Here is a 13,901-nt window from a genome sequence, read left to right on the forward strand (position 1 = left end):
GAGATGATAAAAAAAGAAACGAGGACTCACAGTTATGATAAATGATTTCAATAAATACTCTATTAAACGCCATTAATGTGCTACACAGTAAATATTACAACATATTCATAGTGTATAATAGTATTAATGATAATAATAAAAATTAATTGTAAATAATTGTTATAATTAATATAAGTATATACCTCTTCGTTAACTAGACGCGGGCAATTTTTAAATCGACATTTTGTAGACATGCTCCTCGCGACGCATTTGCACATGGGGAAACGGAACAAAACGAGTATTGCGGTATGTTTGGCTTTAATTTCACAATTATTTGCATAATAATTTGCAGTTGGATCATGCTATTCCACCTAGAAACGCTTTAAAACGATAAAACGACACTCTAACGTCAGAAAACAGCAATTGGAATGTTGAGTGACGCTCTGTGCACACCGTTATCGCCCGGTTCCGCTCCTACGAACACAGGCTACTCATTATTTTAACAGGGCTTATTCCCACTTTAAACGAGTTAAAAACTTAACTATCGGCACCTAGACACAGTGCCCTCAGACTTAAAGCAAAGCTACAGCAATATGAAATTTAGATGCGATACTCAAAAAACGACGCAACGCGATGCTGTAAGACTAATTAATTAAAAGAAATTGGAGGGAGAGTTGGAGGAAGAGAGATAGAGAAAGAGAATCGGAGCATCAAACAATCGGTAAACTTTTCTCGCTAAAAGCCATGCAATATTTCAATTGTATTCTTGTCTTATTAGAGTTTGAAAGGCTCGTTCAGCCTGGAGAGAAGGATATGAAAAGCGGATAACTCTCTCCTTGTCATTTTGCACGATAATTCCGGGTTTTATAGCATTCCGAAGAATCTGCGAATGTTTCGAGTATTAACGCTCATTACTCTTCTATGTGATTACCTACGAGCATCTGCCACCCTCTTCTGAACGAGAGACTGTACATTCTCGATGCCCCTATGTAACATCTACATCTCCAAGATATAATTTGACACGATGGTCCCACTTTCTCGCTATTTGTACAACGTGAAGGCATTATTGGCTCATTACGGTTCCCATCTATTACGTCTGCTTGAGTTCGTTTTGATATTAACAGTAATGCCAGTCGCAGAAATTGCCCATATCTTTAATAAGAAAAGCTTTGTACATTTAATACCGCGTCCAACAAAATTTCGATGATTATAGTATTATTCTTAGGTACTTGAGATATTTATCACTATACTATTACTTTATCGTATATTCAAATGTACTAATTAAGGTATTTCTTTGTACAGTATAAATGGCTGGGTTCCTTTTACCATTCTAAAAAATATGCATCAAGTTCTGCTACTGGTATTGATTAATACAACGATAATATCGAGTCAGTAATTTACCCTGACGAGTGATCAACGTCACACATTGATAATTCCTTTACAGACATATAATGTAGACATAAGCTGTACAATTTAACATTCGGTAATTCTCGCATTGCTCATACTAATTTCTAAACGGATCACCCATTGTTTGATACACCTCGTCCTTGATAATTTTTCTCACTCCAACTAGGAAAATTTTCTAATAATAAGAATAAAGCATTTTTTTACACATATTTACACACAAAAATACAAACATGTCGTATCATGTATAGTATATTTCCAATCCATACGTCTTTTCCCTCTATCGCTACCTCTCTTTTCTCAGCAACTCACATCTCTCAGATATATTGTACAAGATACAAGCACGGATAACATATTTATGCAAGTTGCCAACACAGCACAATTAGGCCTTCAAACATTTCTCTCGAAGCTCAAAGATTATCATTGATAGCATACCATGGACAAATGCCTAGAAGCTAATTGAACTGTGCGGAACGTTAAAACTAAATAACAGCGAAGCTATGCTTTGAACGGGAAACCAAGCGCAAAAAGCCTTCTTTTGGCTTTTTCGGGAAACGATAAGAACTCTAGCCAAAGGGTCCATCGATACATCGGCGCGTGTTTTTCTATTGTCAGAGATTGATATGTCAGGACCACCTTGTTATTCTTGTAGAACGTATTTGGATAAATGCTACCGAATTACAATATTAGCTTTGCAGCTTTGGTTACACAATAATTCGACAAAAGATTGGATTCAGCATTTACCCTACGAAGTAACTTATCGTTCTATTGTGATAGTACAGTGGTAGTTGTAGTTTTTTTTTTTTTTTTGATCCTATAATTCGCAGAAAAGTACAGGTAATACACGCAATATTGTCCTGTTGCACTCAATGACCAGTAGGTTTAGGCATTTATATTCACGCAAAAATTTTAAGAGGGAAATGCAGCAAAGACTTTCTTATTGATATCTCTCGGAAATCAAATGGTAGTTTTACCATTATTAGCGAACGCGAAGCTTGTAATTTCTGAAATGTGAGAATAGCGCGTAATAATAGCGACGCATCGTGGTCTTCTGACATTTTATAAATTACCGAAGCGCCGAGACGATTTTCGTGACTCCGATTGGATAATCAGCGTCCGAAAGAATTGATTATGTCGATAAATAAATCATTGGATGTATGCTGGCAGAACGCACGTGCCTCATCGGCATGACAGGATCTAGAAGGATTTAGAAAATTCATATGATCGGACAAGTACCAGTTGAGACAAAAGAGAAAGTAGCGTTTCGTATGTAACATCCATTTGAGAAATATGATCGTCGTGTGCGAGATTAAAACTCACTCGTTTATCATCTTCTTTGTGCAAATAAATATACCGGATATACGACAAACGTTATGCTAAACCTACTGGAGGTTTCGTTTTAATTTATCCATTTATTTTATTTTTTCTTTTATATTATTCACACGATTCACATTCGATGCTGGACTATAGCTACCAATTTACAAATTCATTTCCTGCCTTCGAGTTACACTCATTTATCCCGGTTCCGTATTATACAAAAATATGTAAACTATGAGAAAAATAAAGCACGATCAGTGAAGGAAAATATATACGTCGTTTCGAGAGAAACGCTATTTAGAATGCAGCCGAAGCGTCCAAGTAGCAATGTTGCGTGGATAATCAACAGGGAAACCTTTGATCGATCCATGACGAGCTTTAAGAAGTTCTAAAGAATACAGTCTGAGTAAACTCGGCAAAGTTGGAACGAATAATGAGAAGATTTAACAATCAATGATCGTAGAAGCGAGGGTGATAATAAACTAGAACGATTACGCACAGGACTTTGCGATAGTTGTTTAAAAGCCTGGAAGGTATTGAGGAAGAAATATGAGAGAGTTGAAGAGAAAATAAAAGAGAAGTTAGTAACAAGCAGGTCGACTTTACACTTTACGATTTTAATGACAGAGTTTCTCACTGAAGATCATCCATCACAATTTGGTTTAGCGCTTTCGAGAATTGCACTCAGCTGAGACTTATTATTTTTTTTCAGTTAGACTAGTACCGTACGCTGCTCCAATCACCGCTACGATTTCTACCCTCTACCAACTGTACACGGCAACTCATCTTATTCCTTAACATGTCAAGATTCACTCAGAGTACGCAGCCACTGTACAGCCAAAGTCAACAATCGAAGGGATTATCATAGATTTACAATTATATATTACATCTAGCATTTCGTTTGGAATTTTCGTCCATTTTTGTTGGCCCAGGGCGATAAACGGAACCACCCGCTGAGCAACAAATTAACAATAATATACTATAGACGGGGAAGCGGTGATAATCGATACCGATTACCCCGGATTACATGAAACTGCGTACTCGGAACAAATTTCATTAGACCTTGCAACAGTATCGTATTGACTATATTCAATAGTGATGAATCGTAGATTCGCATTACATTCATAATTATATATGAGTATCATAATCTTAATATGTTTACATCATTAAATATCTGTCTAATTAAGATTTTCTCGGAACAATAAGGATAAAGAACATTAATGGAGTAAACCGGCTAGTTTAATCCAACTGCCTGTTGCACGATAATTGTCGCATATCGTTTCAATGCTTAATACTTTAACGAATGCTGATACAAAAAAAAAACTGTTTTCTCAACCTAAACCGGATAATCTTAAACGATGTAAAAATAATATACAGCAATGCGGATATGCCAGAGTGTGATGCCCGTTATATAATTATTTATTTATAATATATATATATATAATATATATTTATATATTTATAATCCTGTTCAGGATCAGGTCCTTTCGCTACTTCTGCGATAAAAGAATGTCCGGTGCAATGATTGACTACATACGTCTCTTGCTATATCGCGTTTAGAACCAAACCGTCTGTATTGTTGCGTTTTTGCACCGCTTCGTTATCGATGAAAGTGATGCGTAAGCTTATATATCGCACCATCTCGATCCTAATTAGAATAGTAGCGACGATTGTTATTAAACAATTTAATCCTAAACGCAATGGACAATAATAACTCTCACAAGCTCTACCATTGTATAATTTTAATATTCGACTAAGCGAAATTCTAAGGCAACTGCCATAAATGAATAACGGATGCAATATCCTAATGTGGCTGGGAAGAATAGTACAGATATTGACCGTATTCACAATGGGGAGGAATGGTGTCGTGTATACTTGATAACATGATTTACGGTAGGTCGCAGGCAAAATATATGTGACGCAAGTTGACGAAAGTAAGCTGGGCACATTTCCTAGGCATATTGCACAATATATACAAAGTTGGTGCTTCCTCTTCTTAATTCCAATTATAATCCTGCAACAAATAAATTTATTAGTCCCATCAAATAAACCACCTCCAATATTATATCGTGCATTATAAAACATAGTTTCATCTTATTAATCACACACGATAACTGTGATAAAGCCTTCGACCCATCACCAGCGTTTCATTTTTTGTTTTGGTTAAAGAGTTATCGGTTATCGACAGCATTTTTAATAACAGTGATAGTCATAGGAAACATGTTTAAGAAAAAAAAAATAGCACAGTGCTAGGTAACATTTTTAATGGGACTATTCTAGGTAACTGGAGTCGTGTTCGTAAATGGGTCATCGTACACGTGCGAATATCATCAGAGGAATCAGTGAATGAGAAGAAATATTAACGCAAGTGTCGATATGGGCTATTTCTAGCGGAGCTCGTCCATCTGGCTCGTTTCGCGCGACGAGGACACAAACTCCAACTTCCAACCATTCTCATGGTGTAATGTCCGTTTAGAAAATTCAACGAATGTGGTGGAAGACTTTTCTTAAGGCTTTATAGAATAAAAATAGTTAGGGATAGATGGCGAGGATTACCTAATCCCTTCACAGGGCACCAAAGGGATCTAGCTGGACAGCATTGCCTTGAGGCTGAGTAGTAGTAGTTTGAGAAGGTTGTTGTTGAAGGTTAGCACCCATCATGGGATTTGGACTAGCCATCATCATCGGGGCAGCTCCACCTGCAACCATCATGCCGCCAACGGGCGCAGGAGCACCGGGCATCGCACCCATCATCGGCCTCATACCTTGTACACCTGGCATACCCATAGGCATACCTTGCATACCCTACAGACACCAGAGAGCAAATACTGTAAGACTCTTCCATTCCTTATTTCATTCTTACATCGTCATTCCTTTTTCCTATATATCCATCTCGTGTCGACATCTCTCAAATGTTTTTGCTTGTCAGTAACCAACATTTCATAATTGTATAGGGCACGTTGAATTCTTTCGGATGTCTTTAATAAATATATATATATATATATATATATATATATATATATATATATATACTTCTTTATTTTCAGCTCCGTACACTAAACTGTTCTAACAAGTGGGTCTTGGGAAGAGTATAAATTGCAAAGATCAGAATGATTATGGTGGAACTATGTTGTGTGGACTGCACACCACTAGTGCATAAGCGAAAAGAGATAGTAAAAATGCACAGTTTATATACTGATTGTGAATGGCAGGCATAAGCTAAGTGCTACTATAGATTAAATGCTAAGTTAAGAATGTTATTTAAAGTAGAATCAAATTAATGGCACCGAATCCAGTGCCGATATGAAATCTGTTATAGAATTATTAGATTTTTGGCGACAATGCAATAATTAGTACATTTATCAAAGTAATTTAATCGTTATCGTCTGCTTGATATTAGCATATATAAGTGTGTCAAAAAATCCATTAAATAGAGACATTGAAATCCTATTGCATTGATCCATGTGCTGTTAAGGGACAAATATGTTGATTATTTGTATCAAATAACAGAATACAGTCATGGCAATGGTTTCGTGTGTTAGATTAACATTTTGATTACTTTGATACTTACCAAAGCTGTTGCTGGCGATGCATAGCCCAATGTTGTAGTTGAAGGTATTTGCGCCATTCCTTGACCCTGTAACAACCGGCACCATGCCATATGCCATGCATACATCACTTAACTAATGGCCAATTGATAACTAACATCTTTTTCTAGTAATTTTGATTTCAATGTAGATGTCAGACTCTAGTGGAAAGAAATATCTCTTACGTCAATAAACTATACTAAATTCTTAAATGCATAACAGGTGTTTCTTCGATACTTCCATTAAAGGTATATTCACTGTTTTTTGTTTAAATAAAATGATTTAAAATATCAGCTACGATTGAAAATTTGAATTATAACCGTTGTGCAAGCGTTGCTAAAAAAAGAGCGATCCATGCTTATTCATACATAAAGAATTATAATTATTTGCATTTTCAATACTTACAACTTTCACATTAACAGCCTTGAATTGAAATCAGACTATACTTTGGTAACGATTTTTTACAGAGGTTAGGATAAGAGCTAAATAGTCCCATTTAATAAAGATAATGAGAAATATTTATAAAAGTTTGTGATCAAGGCAATACAGTGATTTTAAAAGATATCAGAATTATAATTGAAAGAACAGTTTATCAGGGAAACATGCTGGATTAAAAATTGGAGAACTGAGATGACGATGCTTACCATAGGACGATAGCCAGCCCCCGTGGTGGCTGCCATTGGCTGTGGTGTCCAGCCAGCTGGACCACCAGCTTTAGCAGCATTTTTCGGTGAGTTCCATTGCATTCCTCTGAAAAGAACAAAAATTAGATAACGATTTAAATATATTTGGTGAGATATAAATTATTGCGAGACTCACTTTACTTGTTGTTGAGCACTTTTGTTGATCGTTAGATTCTGTGCTAAGCTTGCTAAACTGCTGTCAAGATCACCAGTCAGGACTTTCCCACTGGCTGCTGCGTTGACCGGCTGCCCCGCTGCTGAAATATTATTATCTCCAGACACAGTGATTGGCATCAGCACCGAACCCAAACCATCATAACCTAAGCAACACCTATATAAGCCGAAGCTCCGGAAGCATAATCGAACAGCGTGATCCAAAAATTATCGTTCAATTCACTGACTACACTTGGCAGGTAAATGATCAATCAAAATTTAACATTCACCATCGTGTGAAGAACGTCAAACTGCCAAGTATAAGGTGAACAGAAATAAAATAATAATTGTGCAATTAAAAGAATAAAAAAGTTGAACTAAGGAAAATTCTTCACACCTTTAAAATTATTTATAATAAACAAGGTATTCGACCAATAACACCTTTCGATCATCCACGAAGATTCAACAATATGCAACTAACATACTTATGTTCCTTGAGAGGAGAAAAAACACGAAGCTACTTACTGACCAGCTAAGGAAACAAGTACTACACAAACACATTTGGTTAAAACAAACTTAAAGTTTACTACAATCATTTATGAGAAGCAAAGTAAGAGTAGCGTCTACTTATGGCATATAAAAGTTGAAATTGCACAGGTGCTTAGTTAAGCTTCGGTGAAATCACTACAAAAACAGAAAGCAAAACTTGGTCAAAGCTTTCTGCAACTGTTCAATTACGATTTGAGTCCTTGGCGGATCCAAAGCAGGTAAGAATCATGAAAAGTAGCTGAGGTTTGGGCTCGATACTGAAACGAAGTACAAAAAACGGAAGAATGACAGAAGAAAAAGAAACATAAGCGGTGTTCATGCTAAAGAGTAGAGCGTGATTTGGAGTTTCCCGTCACCTGACATGGGCTGCTTCGCGGGAGAGCCGTATCCCATGGGTAGTTGAGTTTGGGGAGGGACACCATAGCCGGGAATTGATCCTCCGGGTGGGATCTGAGCGGCAGGCGGCATGCCAGCCATATCGAACATGGCAAAGTTTTGTTGTTGGGGTATTTGGGGTGGCTGAGGTTGCTGAGGCTGTTGGGTGGCTTGTTGGGCGAGGGGTTGCGAACGGGATGGAGACCCGCCCAGTGCCATGCGAATGCTGTCGTTTAGATCATCGAACGCACTCTTGCTCTGCGCCTGTGTTGGTCTACCAGGTGACGCTCCGCCAACTGCCGGCGAGATCGCACGTGGTGTACCATTGGCGGCTGTCGCGGGAGGCGGCGGTCTGGGCGGCGGCGTGGCAGTTGACTTACCGGAGGAAAGAGTCGAGGAGGGCACTGCACTGGCAATACTGCCAGTCGTAGCGTCTCCGTCGCTCCCATCCCCGGCCTTGACCACTGCTGAGTCGGCCCCAAATAGATCCGCCTGACCACCGGCACTGAACAGGTCGCCTCCCCTTTGCTGTTGTTGTAGTTGATGTTGCTGTTGTTGTTGTTGTTGCTGATGATGCTGCGCTTGCTGCTGCCGGTCCACGGCACCTTGTGGTACCGCGCCACCTGGGGCTACGCCACCACCCGGTGCCGGAACTTCACTCTCCCCGAAGAGACCAAGCCCGGCTGCGGTGGAAACAGCCTGGTTACCCAGGCCTGGGAAATCGGACATGAAGGGATTAGGCACGGATCCACCTGCTCCTTGGGCACCAGCTTGCGCAGAAAGTCATATCACGGTGCATCATTAACTTTGCCTTCCATTGATAAGACTGTTTTCATTACTTCTCTCTTCGTTTCTCATTTTCTCATTGCGTCTTAGTAGCGTTAATTTGAAGCCTCGTACCTCCGTGACTCGTTTAATTTTGTTCCTTGCTGCGCACGAAACGTTATATTCACAAATTTCATATTGCTCGCGCTTCGTCACAGAGGCACGAAGCAACGGCTAGGATTTGCAGTATGCGTCTAAAGACAATGAATTATCGATAAATAATTAAGAGTGCAAGAAATATTATATACAACAGCCGCAAATCTTTGGAAAGAAAATGTACAATTAGATGTGAAGGAAATAAGAAGAAACAGTGCAGAGTATTGAAAAAAGGAGAATCTAGATCCCAGTAGCATTGTCCAGACTTTTTTTGCAACTTACCGGATTGCTGGTCCTGATTTCCGAACACAGAAGAAAAGCTATTATCTGTAACAAAGTTATTAGTTGCGGGTGGCGCTGCTGCAAAACCTACAAACCAACAAAAAATAAAAGGGATGCATGAAAACGAGAAAGAAAATTAAAACAATGGTCTTGTGCGATGAAAAAAAAGAAATCAATAATATTGCATTTACCATTACCGTTGGTCATCCACATGTTATTCTGCACCTGTGCAGGTTGTGGCGCCGCTGCTTGGGGTCCGCCAAACATGTCCGCGAACGGATTTCCCGCCAATTGCAGTAGATCGTCCGACGCTTTTTGCTGCTTGACAAAATCAAGACGATTGAGGTGCCTTATCCGATTCTCCAGATTCATAAGAATCATCCCTCTACATTACCTGACCATCGGCTGCGGATGCTGCTCCAAAGAGGTCCACGATCGGCTGGTTGGCATTATTCGTTGGGGAACTCAGGAATGGATTTGTGCTGGGTCCACCGGACGGCGACTGAACTTTGGCCTGAAAACAGTCGCGTTTCTCAGAGAGAGTTCTTCATGGTGGAGAAGAAATATTGGAGTGGAAATGAATGGCTTGCTTCCAAGTGATACCTTGTATTGATTCATGGCCGCTTCTTCTTCCGCAAGGGCTTGCTGCCGCAACGCTTCGTCGATATGTCCATTCCCGGTGTGCTCGAGTCGCGCGTTGCTGGCTGCCGTTCCGAACGCAGTACTGGTGGAAGACAGGGCGGACACTCCCGACTTTACATTCGTTCTATTGCTGCTCTTGGGCAATGATGAGGTAGCGGGTGTGTGTAGCGGAAGAGCGGATTTGTTGGAAAGCGGAAGGGTATAGTTTTTTTTTTCAGCGTCAATCGTGTGGCGAGAGGAGTGAAAAGGAAAGTTGATAATTGAAAATAAAGGAGAAGAAAAAACAAAAAACAAAGAAACAGTGTAGTACGTACAGATGCAACAATGCGCGCGAAAATGAAATTGCAATGTGCTCTTATACCGTGTTTTACGCTCACAATTTATACACATGCATTTATTTCTCTTAATTATTAATCTTGTTGATTTTCTTTCGTTTACTTTCTCTACTGTGATCCAATGACTTGCATTACTCGAATGAATTATATTCAACGAATGGTTCTGGAGTTCGGTTACTCTTCGATCAATGATGTGCTACGGATTGCTTTTGACAAGCATTGTATTTACATATAAATACATGTGTAACGAGCTGCATGAGGTGCTTTTATGATTATTTCAGAAAATAAATGTGTTTGGTAACTAAAGATACTATTTTACAGAATGGTCCATAGAAAGTATTTTACAAAACAGTATATCAATAGGCAATTTGATGAATGATCTACCATGAAATTTGTATGGTCCATTCTGTATTAAAGTAAATACTACTATAATCATTTTTTCGGAAAGTCTATGATAATTTTTCCACTACGCTACTCTAAATTCCTTACTTGTACAAAAGCTTGTAATCTATCAAATTTAATATACAGAATCATAGATCGTACCATAACTCATGTGTCTATTTCAGTGATCTAATAGATTTTTATGAAATCGTAATATAAGCAAAAATACTTTTATATTTCTTTGACATTATGTACATTTACATTATCTTACAAGATTATCAAAAACTCACAAAGCATATCACATACTCAAAAGACGAGAATGCCAAAATTACTTCAGGTAAAGTTGTTGTAAAAGCCTGATTCGTGCGAAAATCAAACATAAAGACAATTCATAATTTTTGTATAAGACCGTTGAATTTGAAGCATATTACACATTATGAAAAAAACTACCATTGCTTTCACACTATGCTTGTGGAAAGAAAAAGAGAAGGAGGTTTCTGTATTAGCTTGTATATTTTGGTGTGTTCGGGTGTTCTTTCAATTTTAGGATCAGCTTAATTTTAACCACTGAACATAAAAGGAAAATAAAAAATATCCTGAACTTTGAAGAAAATGAATAATTTAAGAAATTACTCGTCGAATTTAATTTTAATATGCAAGTATAATAGTTTCACTTCCTTTTGTGTTCTTTGTAATATTAAGTTAAGTCTTATAAACTTACAAATAGAATTACACTTAAATTCATCTTAGTAGTAAGGTATTGTTGTTATGTTTAAGTTTGAGATTAGTCCTTTTCATTAAATTTCTTAATGCGATCGGAAAATTTCAAGTAAAGATGAAATATAAAGATTAATCGGTTTCTCCTATGCGATTAAATATCACAAGTTGATATTTATTATTAACAAAAACTTTAGACATAATTTAAATGTAATTATAGGCTATATAAAAAAAATGTATACATACCTTGCTGATTGTGTTGGTGTATTTGCTGCTGAACCTTTCTTGCCTTCTAAAGATGCAAGGTGCTGCTCTAATGCATCCAATAAGCTGCTTGGAGCCTAGATTAAATTAAAAGTTGTGATTTCTCAAACCTTTATTAACTAAAATATTAAAAATTATATTAGTATTTCTACTCAAAAATTGGCTAGTTAAGACTCTTTGATTGCTTCTAATCGATTGTTTGTTACCTCTTAGCGACATCCATAAAGAAAATATAAATTAAATATTAATTTCTAATGATAAGCAACGTCAAAAAATGAATTCTTTTAAAAGGCTCTAGATACTTGTAACATTTTAAAAATAAAAATTGCCTCCTATTATATTATGTCTTTTCAAATGGCCTATTGATAGATGAATTAATATAGCACACCTTTGTTAAATCTGGAATATCTCCCTTGTCTATTCCAACGTTCTGCAACAAAAATATTATTAGCTCCAAAAGCCACTTCTTAATTATTATAAATAAAAAATGAATTAACATACCTCAGCCACTTTTAAAAATTCCCCAACCCTATCCATCCGTATAAGAAACTTTTTATACAAATCTAACGCTTCTCGGCATTGCTTCTTATTCATATCAAAATACTTTTCTGAAAAATAAGATCAAGACAAGTTTAATTTTGATTATAATACAATCAGATACAGAATCCTGAATATCTTAAAATATTATATACCTAAAAGATTAATGATTCCATCGTTGTAGCAGGCAAAAAGGCGTATCAAGTCTCGGAAGAGAAGCATGAAAGCCATATTTATGACACCATTTGTAAGGTCATTTGCTGTGCAATCGAATTCCAGAAGAGAGTCAAGCTGAGCTTGGAGCACTGGCAAAGTTTTCAAAAGTTTTTCAGCATTCATTGTGCGTAATGTGCCATCTTCCTTCCTGAAAGAGAATCCATTTATTCAGTATGTGTTTGTATTTTCATAAAACACTGCATAAAAATCTCATCATCTTTTTACCCCCTCCTAACTTTGCAGAAATCGAATGCGACCGTCCTGTACGAAAGTGCCTTCTCGTTCAGATATTTAGCGTATCTCCTAATGAATGGAGACATATCATAGCCTGTAAGTAGTTTAAAATATTTATTACCATTTCGACAAGAAACATCAAATATAAAGCAGTTCTACAGTGCATCATCAAATAAATCAAAAAATGCCAAGATAATGAAAATAAATGTATGAAGAAAATTGCAAAGAAAATTACTGTAAAATATAAATAATAATTAATTGTGTAATTAAATGATTCGGCACGAAAAACAATTTAATGGAAAACCATTAACTTCTTTTTTATCTTAATTTATAGTGTGTAAAAATATATATATAATTATTATTATAGAGAATATTATATTTAGAGCTAGCCGAAGATATGGACAAATTTTAAATGTTATCTGAGCAGTTAGCAACATTCTACATGCATCGGAAACAACAGATGTTGGTATTTTAATATTAGTAACTCACCCACACGTGCTCCTGCTGTTCCCAAACAGAGAGAAAATTAATCCAAATTAGTAAATCAGAAAGAGCATCACACGCACATGAAAAGTAGAAAGATTGGCATTGTCTATGCAAACTTAATTCAAGGTCATTAGAAAGATTCTTACAACTTCTAATTGTCAAGAAATCTATGATTATTTGCAAAAATACTTAGATTCAGACATTTTTGTTAGTATTTGTTTATGATTGAAAAGAAAATATATTTAATGTTAAATCAAACCAAACATAATAAACAGAAAATGATACAAATTAGAGGAAGCAATTATCATCATAGCGAAGTGAGAAAGACTAATTTTAAAGTTGCAAATTGGATAGTGCTAGAGCTCGCTATGTAACTACGTAAATAGGTAAGCTAGTTCTCGACAGACTAGATATCGTACTTCCTCGTCTTTGCCAGATCAGTATGTATAAATATGGCATCGCGTGCCTCGTAAATATTCGAAAAGAACTCCAGGCAAAAGGTGTGATACACACCATCTGCTTCTAATTTTCCTCACCCACGTGAGGCCTCGTCATTCACATAGCAAAATATCATAAAATCAAAGCATCACACAGTTACCACAGACTATTGCAGGAAAAAATTCAAACCTTCGATAAAACTGTATAAAATGAAATAATACCCTTTTACAACATGTGCTGAGATCTTTCGTGAATTTCCACGCTGTTAGTAATGTAATATCGTGTAACACCTTCCTCTACCTTGTTAGCTTTATTTTTTAAAGATAAAATCCATTAGTGCTGTTAGAGATAATTCTGTTTGTGATTTCGCGATGATCGAGGGCACTGTGCATACAGGATGT

At 36.9% G+C, this 13,901-nt stretch overlaps 1 protein-coding gene across 5 annotated transcripts in view; it reads right to left on the minus strand.

Moving 5' to 3' along the window:
- Positions 1-32: 32 nt before the first annotated feature.
- The window catches only part of lap (like-AP180), a 29,722-nt gene continuing 15,853 nt past the window's right edge, over positions 33-13,901 (minus strand). The window contains exons 4-19 of one of the 5 annotated variants that reach the window (XM_066726210.1): positions 13,066-13,080; positions 12,568-12,670; positions 12,282-12,490; positions 12,091-12,197; positions 11,978-12,019; positions 11,572-11,666; positions 9,854-10,022; positions 9,645-9,764; positions 9,442-9,571; positions 9,251-9,337; positions 8,029-8,817; positions 7,107-7,290; positions 6,932-7,037; positions 6,272-6,337; positions 5,257-5,505; positions 33-4,714 (exon numbers count right to left, since the gene is read on the minus strand). In XM_066726210.1, the coding sequence (XP_066582307.1) occupies positions 5,266-5,505; positions 6,272-6,337; positions 6,932-7,037; positions 7,107-7,290; positions 8,029-8,817; positions 9,251-9,337; positions 9,442-9,571; positions 9,645-9,764; positions 9,854-10,022; positions 11,572-11,666; positions 11,978-12,019; positions 12,091-12,197; positions 12,282-12,490; positions 12,568-12,670; positions 13,066-13,080 (2,462 nt within the window). In that variant the 3' untranslated portion in view covers positions 33-4,714; positions 5,257-5,265. The remainder of the gene's footprint in view (positions 4,715-5,256; positions 5,506-6,271; positions 6,338-6,931; positions 7,038-7,106; positions 7,291-8,028; positions 8,818-9,250; positions 9,338-9,441; positions 9,572-9,644; positions 9,765-9,853; positions 10,023-11,571; positions 11,667-11,977; positions 12,020-12,090; positions 12,198-12,281; positions 12,491-12,567; positions 12,671-13,065; positions 13,081-13,901) is intronic. The other 4 variants (XM_066726208.1, XM_066726209.1, XM_066726212.1 and 1 more) reach the window with 4 other exon arrangements.

This window comes from Prorops nasuta, unplaced genomic scaffold (genome assembly GCF_024137725.1).
Source record: "Prorops nasuta isolate Cenicafe-Biocafe unplaced genomic scaffold, Cenicafe_Pnas_1.2 PNAS00004, whole genome shotgun sequence".
NCBI classification, from domain to species: Eukaryota; Metazoa; Arthropoda; class Insecta; order Hymenoptera; family Bethylidae; genus Prorops; species Prorops nasuta.